The 17,727-nt window shown below is 47.4% G+C and overlaps 1 protein-coding gene across 1 annotated transcript in view; it reads left to right on the top strand.

The window, feature by feature from the left end:
• Nucleotides 1–17,727, top strand: part of LOC139275220 (FRAS1-related extracellular matrix protein 2-like) — a 288,895-nt gene that overhangs the window by 103,080 nt on the left and 168,088 nt on the right. The window contains exon 3 of the mRNA XM_070892378.1: nucleotides 13,612–13,758. Coding sequence (XP_070748479.1) covers nucleotides 13,612–13,758 — 147 coding nt within the window. The remainder of the gene's footprint in view (nucleotides 1–13,611; nucleotides 13,759–17,727) is intronic.

Below are 17,727 nucleotides of genomic sequence, written 5' to 3' on the forward strand. Positions count from 1 at the left end.
TCCTTTCTCATTACACATCACCCAGTCTAGGATGGCCAGCTCCCTAGTTGGTTCCTCGACATATTGGTCTAGAAAACCATCCCTAATACACTCCAGGAAATCCTCCTCCACCGCATTGCTACCAGTTTGGTTAGCCCAATCAATATGTAGATTAAAGTCACACATGATAACTGCTGTACCTCTATTGCGTGCATCCCTAATTTCTTGTTTGATGCTGTCCCCAACCTTACTACTACTGTTTGGTGGTCTGTACACAACTCCCACTAGAGTTTTCTGCCCCTTGGTGTTCCATAGCTCCACCCATACCGATTCCACAAGCTAATGCCCTTTCTTACTATTGCATTAATTTCCTCTTTAACCAGCAATGCCACCCTGCCTCCTTTTCCTTTCTGTCTATCTTTCCTAAATGTTGAATACCCCTGGATATTGAGTTCCCAGCCTTGGTCACCCTGGAGCCATGTCTCCGTGATACCAATTACATCATACCCGTTAACTGCTATCTGCGCAGTTAATTCGGCCACCTTATTCTGAATACTCTTCGCATTGAGGCACAGAGCCTTCAGGCTTGTCTTTCTAACACACTTTGCCCTTTTAGAATTTTGCTGTGATGTGGCCCTTTTTGCATTTTGCCTTCGGTTTTTCTGCCCTCCACTTTTCTATCTTTCTATCTTTTGTTTCTGCCCCCATTCTACTTCCCTCTGTCTCCCTGCATAGATTCCCATCCCCCTGCCATATTAGTTTAACTCCTCCCCAACAGCACTAGCAAACACTCCCCCATGGGCATTGGCTTTGGTCCTGCCCAGGTGCAGACCGTCCGGTTTGTACTGGTTCCACCTCATCCAGAACCGGTTCCAATGTCCCAGGAATTTGAATCCCTCCCTTCTGCACCACTCCTCAAGCCACGTATTCATCTGAGCTATCCTGCGATTCCTACTCTGACTAGCACGTGGCACTGGTAACAATCCTGAGATTACTACTTTTGAGGTCCTACTTTTTAATTTAGTTCCTAGCTCCCTAAATTCGTCTATTAGGACCTCATCCTGTTTTTTACCTATATGCACCATGACAACTGACTGTTCACCCTCCCTTTTCAGAATGCCCTGCACCCGCTCTGAGACATCCTTGACCCTTGCACCAGGGAGGCAACATACCATCCGGGAGTCTCTGTTGCGGCTGCAGAAATGTCTATTTATTCCCCTTACAATTGAATCCCCTATCACTATAGCTCTCCCACTCTTTTTCCTGCCCTCCTGTGCAGCAGAGCCACCCACGGTGACATGAACTTGGCTGCTGCTGCCCTCTCCTGATGAGTCATCCCCCTCAAAGTACCCAAAGCGGTGTATCTGTTTTGCAGGGGGTTGACCGCAGGGGACCCCTGCACTATCTTCCTTGCACTGCTCTTCCTGTTGGTCTTCCATTCCCTATCTGGCTGTGTACCCTTTTCCTGCGGTAAGACCAACTCGCTTAACGTGCTATTCACGTCATTCTCGGCATCGTGGATGCTCCAGAGTTCATCCACCCACAGGGCCGCAACGCGGTCCGTCAGGAGCTGCAGGCGGATGCACTTCCTGCACACGTAGTCGTCGGACACCGGAAGCGTCCCTGACTTCCCACATAGTACAGGAGGAGTATAACACGTATCCAAGCTGTCCTGCCATGACTTAACCCTTAGCCAGTCATTTCGGTACTGATGTCCTCAGGGCACTGGTCTGACAGGTGGTGCCTCTCTGTCTCCTGTGCTGCCACTCGTTTCCAGGGTTGTCTCCAGGCCTGGCACTGGTCTCACAGGCGGTGCCTCTCTGTCTCCTCGACTGCCACTCGACCTCTCATCTGCAAGCATAAATGGGAGAAGGGTTGCCGTGAGGGGGACGTGGGGGATTGATGCATGGAGGCTGTAATTAGCAGACTTTCAAAAGGAAAGGCACAGTAGGCGCTGGTACATTCAGGGAGAGATAGCATTAAAGGAGGGCCTTCGCTTACCCGCATCGGCAGTACCGGTGGCCACAGGGAAGATACCATGTCTGCCGACGAGTGCCTCAACCCTCTTCTCCAAGGGTGTGAAGATTTGGAACTGGGGCTCACCACCACCCGTCCTCCTTTGCTCCATCCTGTTTTGTGTAATTTTGGCCTGTACCACAGTTGGTGTGCACCACTGTGATGATGAATCAGAAATTAGTGCACGTGTGTCCCTGACATGCAGCTGTAATTGGGATGAGAGGGAGCCCCATTACACAAACCCAATATAATATATTGATACCTCCACAGCATTCTCCCTCCAGGCATTGGTAAACACCTCGCGAGACGGTCTCCCCGCGTCTGGGTAAAGGACTCGTCTCCTTCCCTCAACAGCCTGTACAAGAGTGTCTAACTCGGCGTCTGAAAATCGGGTAGCCTTTCTTGGTCCAACAGCACCAGCCATCCTTGAATACAACTCCTTACCTCCTCAGGGCCTAGCTGCAAATCCGGGTCTTTAAGAAGGCCAGGGTGCAGCTGGCTCGTTAGCTGCAAATGACCAGAAGGGTGAATTTTCCCGTGGTAATGCTGTTCCAATCAACCCACCCACACCGCTGTAAACTCTCTATTACTGCCGGATGCCATTTTTTCAAAAAACTTTGTGAAAATGGATCGAGTGCCTGCCATGAACATAGCGGCGGTAATGGTGCCAAAAAGACAGTCGGTGTGCCAGGTTTCAAGCAGGCCTGAATTTCAGCCCCATAAACTTTAACTATACCAGAGATTTCATTTGTCCACAAATAATCAAACTATGTTTTATGAGGCATCCGGTGGTCGTGAAAGGCGCTATATAAATGCAAGTCTTGATTCAGCTTAAGTGTAAAGAAAAATTATGCCTATAATAAAATGTGAATAGAGCATTTTCTGTCGCGTGAAAGGAGGAGCCTTGATATAAGATTATTTTTAATTGAGATGTCTGTTATTAGGTTCAGAATTTCTATTTTTCTTTTTCTTGTGATACTGCTCCTTTCTAATATATTTTTTGTAAGAAAAGCAAAATCTAAAGAATTATGTCAACTCACCAAAGTCTCCATTAGCCTTAAAATGGCTGGCTGCCATTCGTGCAGAAAGAAAACATATTGAACAGTGTAAAATGACTTAACTGATCTTTAACTAAAACTTCCATTTTAAAAACATCACCTGTGAACTAATTCTATCTGTCATTCTTTCCTCAGTTTGGGTTTAGTCCAACCTTTTGTTAAAACAATTGTATCAAAGTTGAGACTGCTAGATTAGGATGACTGCCTAAGTGTGGCCTGTCTGTATATATCAGACAATCAAAAGCCTGTGGCAAGGTTAATTGTGGGGTTATCTGGCCTGTGACTTTCACAGTCCTTTGAAAAGATATCAAGTTCCACTAACACACTTTGTGCAACCTGTGAGGTTTAAAAGCCAGAATCTTGTCAAAAAACCCCAATGTGATTTGACCTGCCACACACTGGGTGTATTGATGGTGAGCAACAAGTCAGAGGCAATTTAGTTTTAATTTTACAAAAATTAATTTTTGTTTTTGAGGTTGAGGTCTGCAGAATTAGTTCTGACAGAAAGCTCTTCTAACTAGTTTTCTGTATTCAAAATGGTGTGCTAAATACATTGATACCTGCTGTATTTTTAAGTTGGCCATAAAATGCTTGGAAATTCTTAAAGGGATATCTGCGCAACACATACACATGTCGTTTTCTATTGTTCTCTGCTTGAAGCATGAGATAGAACAGGCCTAAAATGATTTAAGTATCAGGTTACTGAGTGTAAAAGCATAAAACAGCTTTGGCCTTGTGAAAAGCTACAGACCCCACCGTGCTTCCCATCTCATATTAAACAATGTTGTGAAAATTGCTATAAATGGGTACAGGAGCATTGCTGATTGAAGTTATTGGATGCTTCGATTACAGCACACTCTTGCAATTCAATATGCATTTCAGAATTACATTTCTAGCTCTTGGATAGGGTGGAATGGACAAAAACTAATATACTGTCGGCACCAAGGCGGGTGCAGAGCAGTAACACTGTCATTCCAGTGTTTCCCAAAAGTGATTAATGATCTTTCAGCATTTGGATGTTGCTTTAGGAAAAACTATAAAGGGGATTGAAAGTTAATCAAATCATAGCTTTTGAAGTGTTGACATGCCTCTGCAGCGTGTAATAAAGTATATTTTTCTTCACTTGAAATAAAAGACTCGTGATCTGTAAAACTTTAAGTATGTATTAAGTGAACAATCCATGTTGGCCTCAAGTATTTTGGCTATAACTTGTTCCCCTTTATTCATTATTTCAATAAAATGAATTTAAACATTCCAGAAAGGGTCAACGATTCTACACTGGGTTTTCAATGTTTTATTGTCCGAGAACATTTTAAGAAGTTTAGCCACAGGCAGCCCAGTAGTCTCCTGGTTATAGCAATGACTTCCCAATTAGATAGTTATGGGTTTGAAGAATCCCAGCATCACTGTTTTGAATCCACCTGCCGGGGTTTGACAGGGTCATGTGGAGGGCAGAGGCCTGGTGGGGGAACTAGCTGTAGTTTGTTGTTGGGGAGGGGGGAGAGAAAAAATTAGTTAGAAAGTAAAGAATGCTTTGAGTTTCTGAAAGTGATTTAATTAACTCTTATTTAATCAGCCTGCAGTGTATGAAAGAGTGAAGGTGAAGAATGGTAGATTCTGCGAAAGGCCCATTTCTTTTATTCAGTACTTTAAACTCTAATTTTCTGTTACAGTTTGAAAATATGCATTGAACAAAATTAAATGCAAACTTGCTATCACTGCAACTTGAAGTTTTAGCTTAATCTGCCGCAGTGGCATAGTAGCTACATCACTAACAACAACAACTTGCATTTATATAGCGCCGGAAAACGGCTCAAGGCACTTCACGGAATGTAATCAGACAAAGGTTGACACCGAGCCAAAGAAGAAGATATTAGGAGGGGTGACTAAAAGTTTGGTTAAAGAGGTAAGCTGTTTGTGGGAGCTTGGTGCACGTAAATTAGCTGCCACATTTCCTACATTACAACAGTGACTATACTTCAAAAGTACTTCATTGGCTGTAAAGCGCTTTGGGGTGTCTTGAGGTTGTGAAAGGTGCTATATAAATGTAAGTTTTTTCTTTTCTTTCACTGAAGACTGCTTGAATTTGGAGGTTTAACCTTTTTTGGGAGGGGGTAGAAAGTGGGTCAATATGAATTATTTTTAAAAGAAAAAAAAATCATTGTGCTACTTGTCATGAAAGTAGAGATCCTCCATTTATACAAAATGTCAGTATTATGTCTTTTTTGTATGGAAAAAATTTAAGATGGAATATAAACAGAAAATGCTGGATATACTCAGCAGATTATGCAGCTTCTGTAGAGAAAGAACTTTCATCAGAACTGGAAAATGTTACTGATGTAAAGGTTTTAAGCCAGTACAGAAGCAGGGAAAGCTTATCTTTATAGAAGTGAAGTGCCTGATCAGATGGAGTTCAGTTAGCTCCATTCTTAAAAATCCTCTTATTTGTGTAGAAAAAAAAGTTAATACATAACTCATGTTAGGAAGTAGCTATTAGTTTCAAGGTAAGAAGACTATGTCGGTGGGACTGTGTGATCAGAAACTACAGATTAATTTTGTTTGGCTGGTACCTCCAGTTTTTGAAATGATGCAAGTATGGAACTCGCAGAAGATGGAACTTCACGTCAAAGTTAACAGCTGTTTTAGGATGTTCAGTTCTCTGCTTGCCTGCCAGTTTTCACACTCCGGCAATGGGAGCTAAAGTGCCCTTGCTACGTTCATCAAAGTCTCAGTTAAAAGGACATTACAATTTTGGACTTTTCATTATTTTCAGGGCAGTTAAGTCAGTCATTATATTACTATTTATTTTCAGTTTTGTCTTGCTTCTAAGTAATAATCCATGTAAATAAACTCAATCACTAGTTTTAGCCTGAAAGATACAGTCGGACAGTGTTTTTTCTTCCGATTTTCGGAGTGAGCAGCAGCACACTGTGTAAACCCATGTGCCTCGTTAGTGCGTCACATTGTGGTTAAAAATGGCACCCTGTCCCATTTATGGCACGGTTAGCTTTGCATGTTTCAGATCATAGGAAACGTGGGTCTGATCATGGAAAACTGCCTTTTGCTGTAAACATGAATCGAGAGTTGAGGGAGACGCAAAGCTGTAATACTACTCTTCATAAAGATCTAGGTCCACTGTCATGCACGGACACGTGACTGAAGCAGTTATGTGAATGAACTTCATCAGTCACAGCCTCATCAACACCTCTGGAGTTGACAGCAAGTTGTGTTTACAAAGAGTCACTGGTTTCCTACAAGTACAGCTTTAAGAGCAGAGCCACACTTTTCTGATTAGAGTGAACATCCTGTTGCTGTAGATCAGGAGAATAAAGTTGGAAATAAATTCTGTAAGTTCACCTGGATGGGCTGGTTTAAATTAAGCGCATAGCCAGAAACTAAAGCTTCAGCATTTCAAATGAGATTGATTTTAGAAGTTCACGTACGTTGGCCGATTGGAAATAATTCACTCAAAGCCTGTCTTTATATAAGTGGTATAGATACATCTAGTACTTTGTTGGAATCAGGAGTAACCCCATTGTCTTGAAGAAATTATCTCGCCACTGAACCGAAAATCCTTCGGAAACACTGGATACCAGAAAATTGATTTTTAAAAAAGTAATTTCTCTCTCTCCCTCCCTCATTCACACACAGCATTAGAATTAAAAATTATTTCTAAGATTTGTTGTGTCATTGTGAGTTAAATTAAGATGTCATTCCTGATGAATATATTACAGTGTCGATGCCTGAATATATTCAACTTGTTTTTTATTTTTCATAAAACCATTTACAGATTAGAGACAAATCTTAATTACAGCTTCAAGTACAGGTTGAACCTTTCTTATCCGGGACTCCCTTATCCGACACCATCCCTCGTCCGGCACCATTCCCGGGCGGCGCATGCGCAGAGCTTCGATCTCCACACACACACACACACACACACACACACACCTCCCTCCCCCCCCACCCCACAGGTTTCCCATTCTCTTTTTAGGCACAACGGTGATACCTTTCCTTTATTATTTAATTAAATCATTCACCTAAACAGAAAATCTGCACATTTCCTAGAAAGAAAGTGATCAGCAGTAGCAGAAGCCCCTCAACCTAGTTCAGCCCGCCGACACCCCCGGGGCCTAACGACATGCTGACACCACACTGTCTGATTGACAGTCGTTGCAGCCAATCGCCGCACACACACAGTGAAAACACGTGACCTCCGCTCATTCGGAACAGGCCAGGTCCCGAGGGTTCCGGATAAGGGAGGTTCAACCTGTAATACTGGTTTGATGCACTAAATTATTCCTAAACAGTTGGGTAAATGCTGAATTTAGATAATTTTTTAAAATAATCCAATGGACAAGAAAAGGGCCAGATTGCTTGTTGGTGTTATTCGGTATTGACTGGTCTGGTTGATTTTTGATGCATGTGCAAAAAAAGTAAAACCCCTAAAAACAAAGTATCCCACTGGACAAGTACTAGTTTGACCTTTGACAGTTTATAATTCTCTCAGGAAGTTTACATTTGCAAGAGATGTAGCTACGTAGTTGACCTTTGCTTCTTATACACTGACATGTAAAATTCTGGTTATCTGGGTTGCCAGAGTATGTCATAATGAAAAAAGAAGTGCTCAGGTCAGTAAGGAACGTTTTAACAGCACACAGCATGTTGTTCATTTGGAAATATTGTGAGGGGGTTGGGCAGAAGACATTTTAACATTCTTTCTGACAGCTGTGTAGAGAAAGAATGTTTGTCATTTTAACCCGAGGCCCCTTGTTTTGGCTCGTATGCAGCTCTTCAGAGACTTGGAGTTTAAGCTGTACTGCTGAATCATTGTATTCTGCATGAAGCCATTAGGGCATTGGTTGCAATTTCAGCAATAAAACAACATTTCATTCTACAGTATTTGTTTAAATATTCAAATGGAAAGTTTATTAAAATGAATATAAAGTAACTTTTTAAAAATATATATATATTTTTTAATTACTCATTCTAAAATCTGCTAGTTGTGCTGTCATTACTTTGCAAGAGGACAGTTGTACTGAAACACTTATTTTGGTTAAAACAAAAGAAATACTTGTATTTATGTAGTGCCTTTCACAGCCACCGGACGTCTCAAAGTTCCTTACAGCCAATGAAGTACTTTTAGAGTGTAGTCACTGTTGTAATGTGGGAAATGTAGGAAACGCGGTAGCCAATTTGCGCACAGTAAGCTCCCACAAACAGCAGTGTGATAATGACCAGATAATCTGTTTTTGTATGTTGATTGAGGGATAAATATTGGCCAGGACCGGCTGGCGAAAAAAAGCTGAGTATAATTCACATAGCCTTGAGATATTCTAGATTTCTTCTATGATCTCTGTTAGCAGAGCTAATGGATTCCAGGGAGCAGCAGTTTTGGAAAAGTTCAGCCTGATTTTAGCCTAAAGTGATGGTGAGAACGGGCGCATTGGATCGGGCGCCCAACTTGCACCTTGACCGATCTTGCGCTCCATTAATTTCAATGGAGTCGATAATCGAGCGGGTGTGTAAGTTAGGCATCTGACCAGAACACGCTCTGTTCTCTCCGGGTGCATTAGGTTAAGATCAGAGATTTCTAATTGGGTTTTTGCACTTTTTCAAATATTTCACTTGCGAACATGGACTAATATCGATTTAGAATCTTTAACAGAATTTTTCCAAATGATATTTTGTGGTTACTTGACTTTAACTTGTTTTTTTTTTTATCTATGGCACTATTCTTCAAGCACATTAAAGTTAGAACTGACCATCTTAACTAATACAAACCACAAAACCATTTTCTCTAGTGCATAGATGATTTTTTAAAAGCCAATAAAATGTTTTTCTGAGTTAACAGCACTTCCAGCGATAGAGAATGATGATATGAAAATTCATTGCTGTAATCACCAAGATATGACACTGCTTAAACAGGCACTGAATTTGATTCCAAGTCTTCCTGCCACTTAAATATGCTGGGATAGACTTAGACAGGCATTACATTGATTAATCTGGTCTCCTTGTTTCCTTGGGAGGATTGTTACATAGAGCACCTATGGCACTGTTGTCCCTATATTTTCCTCTGTCATTATAGGTGGTTAGATGGAAAATTACACGGTGGCATTCTGTTCTCTGGTTTCCTCAAGGCTGCTGAATTTGTGTGGTAATTGCATGCTGATCTCATCTGTTTATCCCTGCGCTTAGTATTTGAAGTTACCCGTGTGAGGGGAAAATTGTAGCGGGTAGAGGATATGAAAGACAATAACAGATATCCAAGGAGGGGGAAAATAAATTACAAAGCAGGTTTTATGTGAGCTGTTAGTTTCTTTGAAAGTTTCACACTGATGCATAAAGGCACAGTATACGAGAGTTTAGAAGTTAGGATAGTAAATACACTGGGTGTTGTTCTTGGGCTTGTTTTTCAGTCCACACACGAAGACTAGTAACATCAAAGAAATGCTAGTTAAGTTGTGAAGCAGTCAACTGAGACTAGGTATCTATAAACAAATACTGCTACCTCTGTAATCTTTCCGTTAAAAATCTTTCCCTGTTTTATTTGTTTAGAAAAGGTGGTGTAGCCTGAGAGGGAAAGCTTGACTGCCTCCTTACTGAGCTAGATTGAGAATAAACTCTACTCGCCTTAGTTCAAAATCAAATTTATCTGATTTCTTTGTTGCACCAAGTTTCCACTTTGCTGTGTTTTTTTGATTGTTTCATTCAAATTATTAGATAATATTTTTAAGCATTGAAAAATTATTTCAGGCACAGCTGTAAAGTGAAACTTTTTATATTTGTACAAGGAAATAAAATGGAATACATCAAAAGTCTTTCAAATGAAATGTGCTTTATGTGAGACTGCCTTTATTGCAAAGGGGATGGAGTATAAAAGCAGGGAAGTCTTGCTACAGCTATACAAGGTTTTGGTGAGGCCACACCTGGAATACTGTGTGCAGTTTTGGTTTCCATATTTACGAAAGGATATACTTGCTTTGGAGGCAGTTCAGAGAAGGTTCACTAGGTTGATTCTGGGGATGAGGGGGTTGACTTATGAGGAAAGGTTGAGTAGGTTGGGCCTCTATTCATTGGAATTCAGAAGAATGAGCGGTGATCTTATCGAAACCTATAAGATTATGAGGGGGCTTGACAAGGTGGATGCTGAGAGGATGTTTCCACTGATGGGGGAGACTAGAATTGGAGGGCATGATCTTAGAATAAGGGGCCGCCCATTTAAAACAGAGATGAGGAGAAATTTCTTCTTTTGAGGGTTGTAAATCTGTGGAATTCTCTGCCTCAGAGAGCTGTGGAAGCTGGGATATTGAATAAATTTAAGACAGAAATAGACAGTTTCTTAAACGATAAGGGGTTATGGGGAGTGGGCGAGGAAGTGGAGCCGAGTCCATGATCAGATCAGCCATGATCTTATTGAATGGCAGAGCAGGCTCGAGGGGCCGTATGGCCTACTCCTGTTCCTATTTCTTATGTTCTTATGTTTCAGTTTCTGCCTCCTTGATGTACCTTTCCATCATTAAATAATTCGTCATCAGTGCTAAATCCCACCTACTCTCTCATAATGTTTAAAACAAAAATTAACACACATTAAAGCATGCATATGGAGAGTTTCATTGGATGCTCGAACAGAAATTCTTTCCCACTATCCCACCACAAAATCGGGCTGGATCATGTTGGAGAATGACCGAAAACGGTTCGACTGTACTCTCCAGTCAATTTGTCCTGTTGCTGTCTACATAACTTAATCACGGGGAGAGAAGTCCTGACAGTGAGAAGAAAACCCTGGGGAAAAATTGGTGGAGAAGAGAACCAAGAATCTGAGCCAGAAGAGGAGCAGAAGCCACGAGGATCCTTCGGAGCTGCAAGAGTCACCTGCCTAGACCTGACTGAAGACACATTCTCCTGAAACCACTTACCAAGAATCCACTGTCCCTACAACCAGGTGCTCCTTTCTTCTCTGAATACAAATCTGTTCAATCAAACTATCAAATAATAAATCTTACCTTGTGAAAGAACATCATTACAGTGAAACCATCACTTTCCTCCTATACCAACACATACATTTCTCTGAACCAAACTTTTGCTTTCCTTGTTCCTCCACATTCAAAAACTCTGAAATGGCAATGCACATTATAATTCTTTATTTGGCACACACACTGATTTACACTAAGGTCTTGCCCTTTCGCTGATGCCCTTTAAATTGGACAATTAGAAAGCACAGACTCTTGCTTGGGTTTCTGTTGCTTACCCTTCCATGGTACGATAGCATGCACACATTGACAAAGGATGTCCCATTTCGCCAAGGGGAAAAGAAAAGACCACAGAAGTGAAAAATAACAACTTTTGACAGGCTAAAGCTAATGCACCCTCCAGAATTCATTTTCAGCTATCACTTTTAATATTTTCTTTTCAGTGCAGCAGAAATGTCACCTACCTCTACATCTTTTCATTGGATTCTATTGTGCCAGCCCCTTCAAAATTCTTGTTACCTCTCAGCAACAAAACTTCCTGTTTTATGGCTGCAACCAATAATATGCCACTATGTGCATCTGGTGTCCGCCTGCTGAATCCAAATGAGGCCATGGAGAAAGTTTGGACACTTATTCTTGGTCCCCGCAGCAAGCACTTCTGGTGCGTTCCATATTAATTCTGTTGTTGTCTCTGTGGAGATGAGCTCAAGTTTTACTTTGCGAGTACAGCAAGGGAATTTCAAACTCCGTTCCATGAATGAAGAAATGATCTTTCCTTATTTCTGGTGGACATTTAACATTGCATCGCACTCTGCCTTTGTATTGTCATGATAGTGGTAGAGACTAGTCCAGGGCAGAGTTAAACTTGTCTTCAACATGGTCTTAGCCAAATAATACATCTATAGTTTCTTGTAATGTAATCTCTAAAATAGTGATCATACACTGATATTTTTAATATTTTAACATGAACTATTACAACCTCAAATACAAATGATTTATAACATGGCCTGCCTTTCATTACATGTTTCCATTTGACTATAACTTTATAGCCTTGAACTGCTTAAACCCGCACATCAGACACCTCCTGGATTTGTATTTAAGCTTCAGTATCATGTTTCAAGCACTTGAATGCATTGTTATTAGGAAAGGAAAGTAACATATAATTGCATAGAAGATGCAACATACAATGACTCTGGGGCAACCAGAAGCACCTGAGAAGTTCTATTTAGTAACTTTTATAATTTATATGCAAATGCATATTATCATGTAAAGCATAATCAATATGTAATATACAGTGATGTATTGGGTCAAATCACAAGCGTACCTCTGTGCCACTCTACAGTGAGGGTTTGATATTTGCCATTAAGTGCAAAATTATGTTTGTACTGTTTACTTCCCTATTAACTTTTACTACTCAATCATGCTGAAATTGCATAGGAAATCATAGAATATAAATCACCATTAAGTTTGCACCCCACCCCCTCAGAGATCATGTACAAGCTATATTAAACTCTGGGGGCTGGAAATTCGGTTGGCGGGTTTCTAAGGCGCTAATGTCGGGCAGTCGTTAAATTTAGCGCCGGTAAATGGTTAGCGACAGGAGCCACAAAATTCCGTGGTTGTGCCCTGACAGAGCGCTAAAAGAAGCGTTCCACACTTCTCTTATGGCGCTAGGCCGGGTGAGCAACTGAATATTCCGTGCTAAAGAGCCGGCTTTGGTGTGCACTAAGAGAGGCCTCACTGCAAAAAAAAAAGAATCGAAACAAAAAACATTCCCTATAACTCACCCCAAATAAAGTTAAATCGCAAAAAATAATCAATCACACTTACCTCATGCAGTCATTCCTTCCTTTTGTGCCCCGGGACAGGTATGTATACCAGCTTTCTCTGGCGGTGTCACTACAGGGCACTACGGGTGCAGTATAAACCAAATTTCCCATCCGTGTCGATACCGGGGACGTTGCACAGCAGCACTACGCTCCCGGGCGATACTCCTCAGCGCCGAGGAGCGCTATCCAGCCGAATTTCTCCCTCATGAATTTCCTCAGCCATTTCCGCCAGACTGTCACCGTAACGTGAGACTAAGGCCAGGGCCTGGATATGCCAGGTTCCAACCTCAACTGGGAAAACTTGCTCAGGCTTGCAAGAGGAAGAGCCTTTACCCCTGTTCCTTACGAGACTAGGCATACGCTCTACACTGGGAGCTCCCACTTCCCAACTCAGAAGGAATCTAGTATAAGACTGGAGGCCGGTGTGCCAAATCAGATGAGGTGTGCAGTTCTCCAGAAGGCCAAAAGTTAGCTCCACGTGGAGGGGCAGGGCAGGAGGGATGGGAGTTGAATCCAGCCGAGGGAAACGACTTGGCGGATGCCAGAGTTTCCAGCAGAATGGAGCAGACGGGCCCTGGGACGTATCTGTAATGCCTTGGGCACCTGTCAGCCCCGTGAAAATGAAGTGTTGGGATTGTGCCCTGTGAATTATTGGACCTACTGTAAATGCTGCCCTTGTTTTCACACAATACAACAATGATTTATTTACTAATTGTATGGCACATGTCTTAATTTGTGCTCTCTGCAATTGTTATGCAGGTGGTAATAAGTTGAAGAATCAGCTGTTCCGTTTAAACTGGGCTTGGATCTCTCTGGAGAAGGAGTACTACCTAATCGATGAGAATTCTAAATTCTTGGTGGTTTCACTGAAGCGCAGAGGTTATCTGGGAGAAACCTCATTTGTCAGTAAGTACCTCTCAGCAACTGGAAATTGTTACAAAATAGTATGTAATTGTATTATTTGTCATTCATTTCCTATCCAGAAAATACGACAGCAAGTAGTGCACGATATATTTTATCTACATATTTCTTCATACGCTTCCCATAAATGGGTGTCTCCAAAGGACTGTGCAGTTGTCTTTAGCACTGTCGGTGTTATTTATAAACCTATAAATTCTGTCAGGCTGCGCATTTGATTACGCTTTCTGCAGTAACTGTCCTGGTAGAGTTTTGATGCATATTAGGAGTTAGAATATATTGCCCTGAATCCCAGTTCTAAGAATATTTCATTTTCATTGGTGGTATAAAAGGTACATTTTTCACTAAGAGTTGAATCTATGGGCCCAAGTTTCGAGCCGCGCCTAGAACGGCGCAGTCCCAACCTGGACTCCCGTTTTTCGTGCCACAAAGTGCACCTAAAAAAAAACTTCCAGATTCTCCAGCTCCTCCAGCTCCCTGCAGGTCGTTTACAGCTCGGCGCAGCACAGCACGAGCTGTAGGGGGCGGAGCCAGGTCCCTGCGCTGAAAACAGTGCCGGGACCTCTGCACATGCGCGCTACAGTGGGCGTGCATGTGCAGTAGCTCCAGGCGCCAAAACTGTGTGGCAGGGGCCGAAGCACGCAGTCCCTAGCCCTGGCCGAATGGCCTCACTGGGGCAGCGTGAATAAGGCTCCTCCCACTGCCAGCTCCTGCTTCCTCCCGACCCGACTCGACACCCGCTTCCCGCCCCCCCTTCTCTTCCTCCCCCTTCTCCTCCTCCCCCCTCCCCCCCCCGCCTTCTCCTCCTCACCCTTCCCCCCCCCCTCCCCCCGGACCCGACCCAACCCGATCCCCCCGGACTGGACCCGACTCTCGCTTCCCCCCGCCCCGCCTCCCCCTCCGACTGGACCCGACCTGACCTCCCTCTCCCTCCCTTCCCCCGACCTGAACCGAACCCGAACCAACCTCCCACCCACCACTCCCCCCGACCCGACCCAACGCCACTTACCTGTAAATCTGGTGCTGGGGACGGGCCCTGCCCGAAGTTTTGGGCCCAGCCCGAAGTCTCGGGCCCGGCCCGTTCAGCCTCCCTCCCCTTCTCCTTTCTCCCCCCGCCCCCCCATCTCCTTCCCCCCCCCCGCCATCTCCTTCCCCCCCCCTCATCTCCTTCCCCCCCCCTCATCTCCTTCCCCCCCCTCATCTCCTTCCCCCCCCCATCTCCTCCCCCCCCGCCATCTCCTTCCCCCCCCCTCATCTCCTTCCCCCCCCCTCATCTCCTTCCCCCCCCTCATCTCCTTCCCCCCCCCATCTCCTCCCCCCCCATCTCCTTTCCCCCCCATCTCCTTTCCCCCCCCATCTCCTTTCCCCCCCCATCTCCTTTCCCCCCCCATCTCCTTTCCCCCCCCATCTCCTTCGCCCCCCCCCATCTCCTTCGCCCCCCCCATCTCCTTCGCCCCCCCCCATCTCCTTCGCCCCCCCCCATCTCCTTCGCCCCCCCCCATCTCCTTCGCCCCCCCCCATCTCCTTCGCCCCCCCCCATCTCCTTCGCCCCCCCCATCTCCTTCGCCCCCCCCCATCTCCTTCGCCCCCCCCCATCTCCTTCGCCCCCCCCCATCTCCTTCGCCCCCCCCCATCTCCTTCGCCCCCCCCCCATCTCCTTCGCCCCCCCCCCATCTCCTTCGCCCCCCCCCCATCTCCTTCGCCCCCCCCATCTCCTTCGCCCCCCCCATCTCCTTCGCCCCCCCCATCTCCTTCGCCCCCCCCATCTCCTTCGCCCCCCCCATCTCCTTCGCCCCCCCCCATCTCCTTCGCCCCCCCCCATCTCCTTCGCCCCCCCCCATCTCCTTCGCCCCCCCCATCTCCTTCGCCCCCCCCATCTCCTTCGCCCCCCCCCATCTCCTTCGCCCCCCCATCTCCTTCGCCCCCCCCATCTCCTTCGCCCCCCCATCTCCTTCGCCCCCCCATCTCCTTCGCCCCCCCATCTCCTTCGCCCCCCCATCTCCTTCGCCCCCCCATCTCCTTCGCCCCCCCATCTCCTTCGCCCCCCCATCTCCTTCGCCCCCCCATCTCCTTCGCCCCCCCATCTCCTTCGCCGCCCCCCATCTCCTTCGCCGCCCCCCATCTCCTTCGCCGCCCCCCATCTCCTTCGCCGCCCCCCATCTCCTTCGCCGCCCCCCATCTCCTTCGCCGCCCCCCATCTCCTTCGCCGCCTCCCATCTCCTTCGCCGCCCCCCATCTCCTTCGCCGCCCCCCATCTCCTTCGCCGCCCCCCATCTCCTTCGCCGCCCCCCATCTCCTTCGCCCCCCCCATCTCCTTCGCCCCCCCCCATCTCCTTCGCCCCCCCCCATCTCCTTCGCCCCCCCCATCTCCTTCGCCCCCCCCATCTCCTTCGCCCCCCCCATCTCCTTCGCCCCCCCATCTCCTTCGCCCCCCCCATCTCCTTCGCCCCCCCCCATCTCCTTCGCCCCCCCCCCATCTCCTTCGCCCCCCCCCCATCTCCTTCGCCCCCCCCCATCTCCTTCGCCCCCCCCATCTCCTTCGCCCCCCCCATCTCCTTCGCCCCCCCATCTCCTTCGCCCCCCCATCTCCTTCGCCCCCCCATCTCCTTCGCCCCCCATCTCCTTCGCCCCCCCATCTCCTTCGCCCCCCCATCTCCTTCGCCCCCCCATCTCCTTCGCCCCCCCATCTCCTTCGCCCCCCCATCTCCTTCGCCCCCCCATCTCCTTCGCCCCCCCATCTCCTTCGCCCCCCCATCTCCTTCGCCCCCCCATCTCCTTCGCCCCCCCATCTCCTTCGCCCCCCCATCTCCTTCGCCCCCCCATCTCCTTCGCCCCCCCATCTCCTTCGCCCCCCCATCTCCTTCGCCCCCCCATCTCCTTCGCCCCCCATCTCCTTCGCCCCCCCATCTCCTTCGCCACCCCCATCTCCTTCGCCCCCCCATCTCCTTCGCCCCCCCATCTCCTTCGCCCCCCCCATCTCCTTCGCCCCCCCATCTCCTTCGCCCCCCCATCTCCTTCGCCCCCCCATCTCCTTCGCCCCCCCCATCTCCTTCGCCCCCCCCATCTCCTTCGCCCCCCCCCATCTCCTTCGCCCCCCCCCCATCTCCTTCGCCCCCCCATCTCCTTCGCCCCCCCATCTCCTTCGCCCCCCATCTCCTTCGCCCCCCCATCTCCTTCGCCCCCCCCATCTCCTTCGCCCCCCCATCTCCTTCGCCCCCCCCCATCTCCTTCGCCCCCCCATCTCCTTCGCCCCCCATCTCCTTCGCCCCCCATCTCCTTCGCCCCCCCATCTCCTTCGCCCCCCCATCTCCTTCGCCCCCCCCATCTCCTTCGCCCCCCCCATCTCCTTCGCCCCCCCCATCTCCTTCGCCGGCCCCCATCTCCTTCGCCACCCCCCCATCTCCTTCGCCACCCCCCATCTCCTTCGCCACCCCCCATCTCCTTCGCCACCCCCCCATCTCCTTCGCCACCCCCCCATCTCCTTCGTCCCCCCCCCATCTCCTTCGTCCCCCCCCCCATCTCCTTCGTCCCCCCCCCATCTCCTTCGTCCCCCCCCATCTCCTTCGCCCCCCCCCATCTCCTTCGCCCCCCCCCATCTCCTTCGCCCCCCCCATCTCCTTCGCCCCCCCCATCTCCTTCGCCCCCCCCATCTCCTTCGCCCCCCCATCTCCTTCGCCCCCCCCATCTCCTTCGCCCCCCCCATCTCCTTCGCCCCCCCCATCTCCTTCGCCCCCCCATCTCCTTCGCCCCCCCCATCTCCTTCGCCCCCCCATCTCCTTCGCCCCCCCCATCTCCTTCGCCCCCCCCATCTCCTTCGCCCCCCCCCATCTCCTTCGCCCCCCCATCTCCTTCGCCCCCCCCCATCTCCTTCGCCCCCCCATCTCCTTCGCCCCCCCCATCTCCTTCGCCCCCCCCATCTCCTTCGCCCCCCCCATCTCCTTCGCCCCCCCCATCTCC

This window comes from Pristiophorus japonicus, chromosome 10, assembly GCF_044704955.1.
Source record: "Pristiophorus japonicus isolate sPriJap1 chromosome 10, sPriJap1.hap1, whole genome shotgun sequence".
In the NCBI taxonomy this organism is placed as follows: domain Eukaryota; kingdom Metazoa; phylum Chordata; class Chondrichthyes; family Pristiophoridae; genus Pristiophorus; species Pristiophorus japonicus.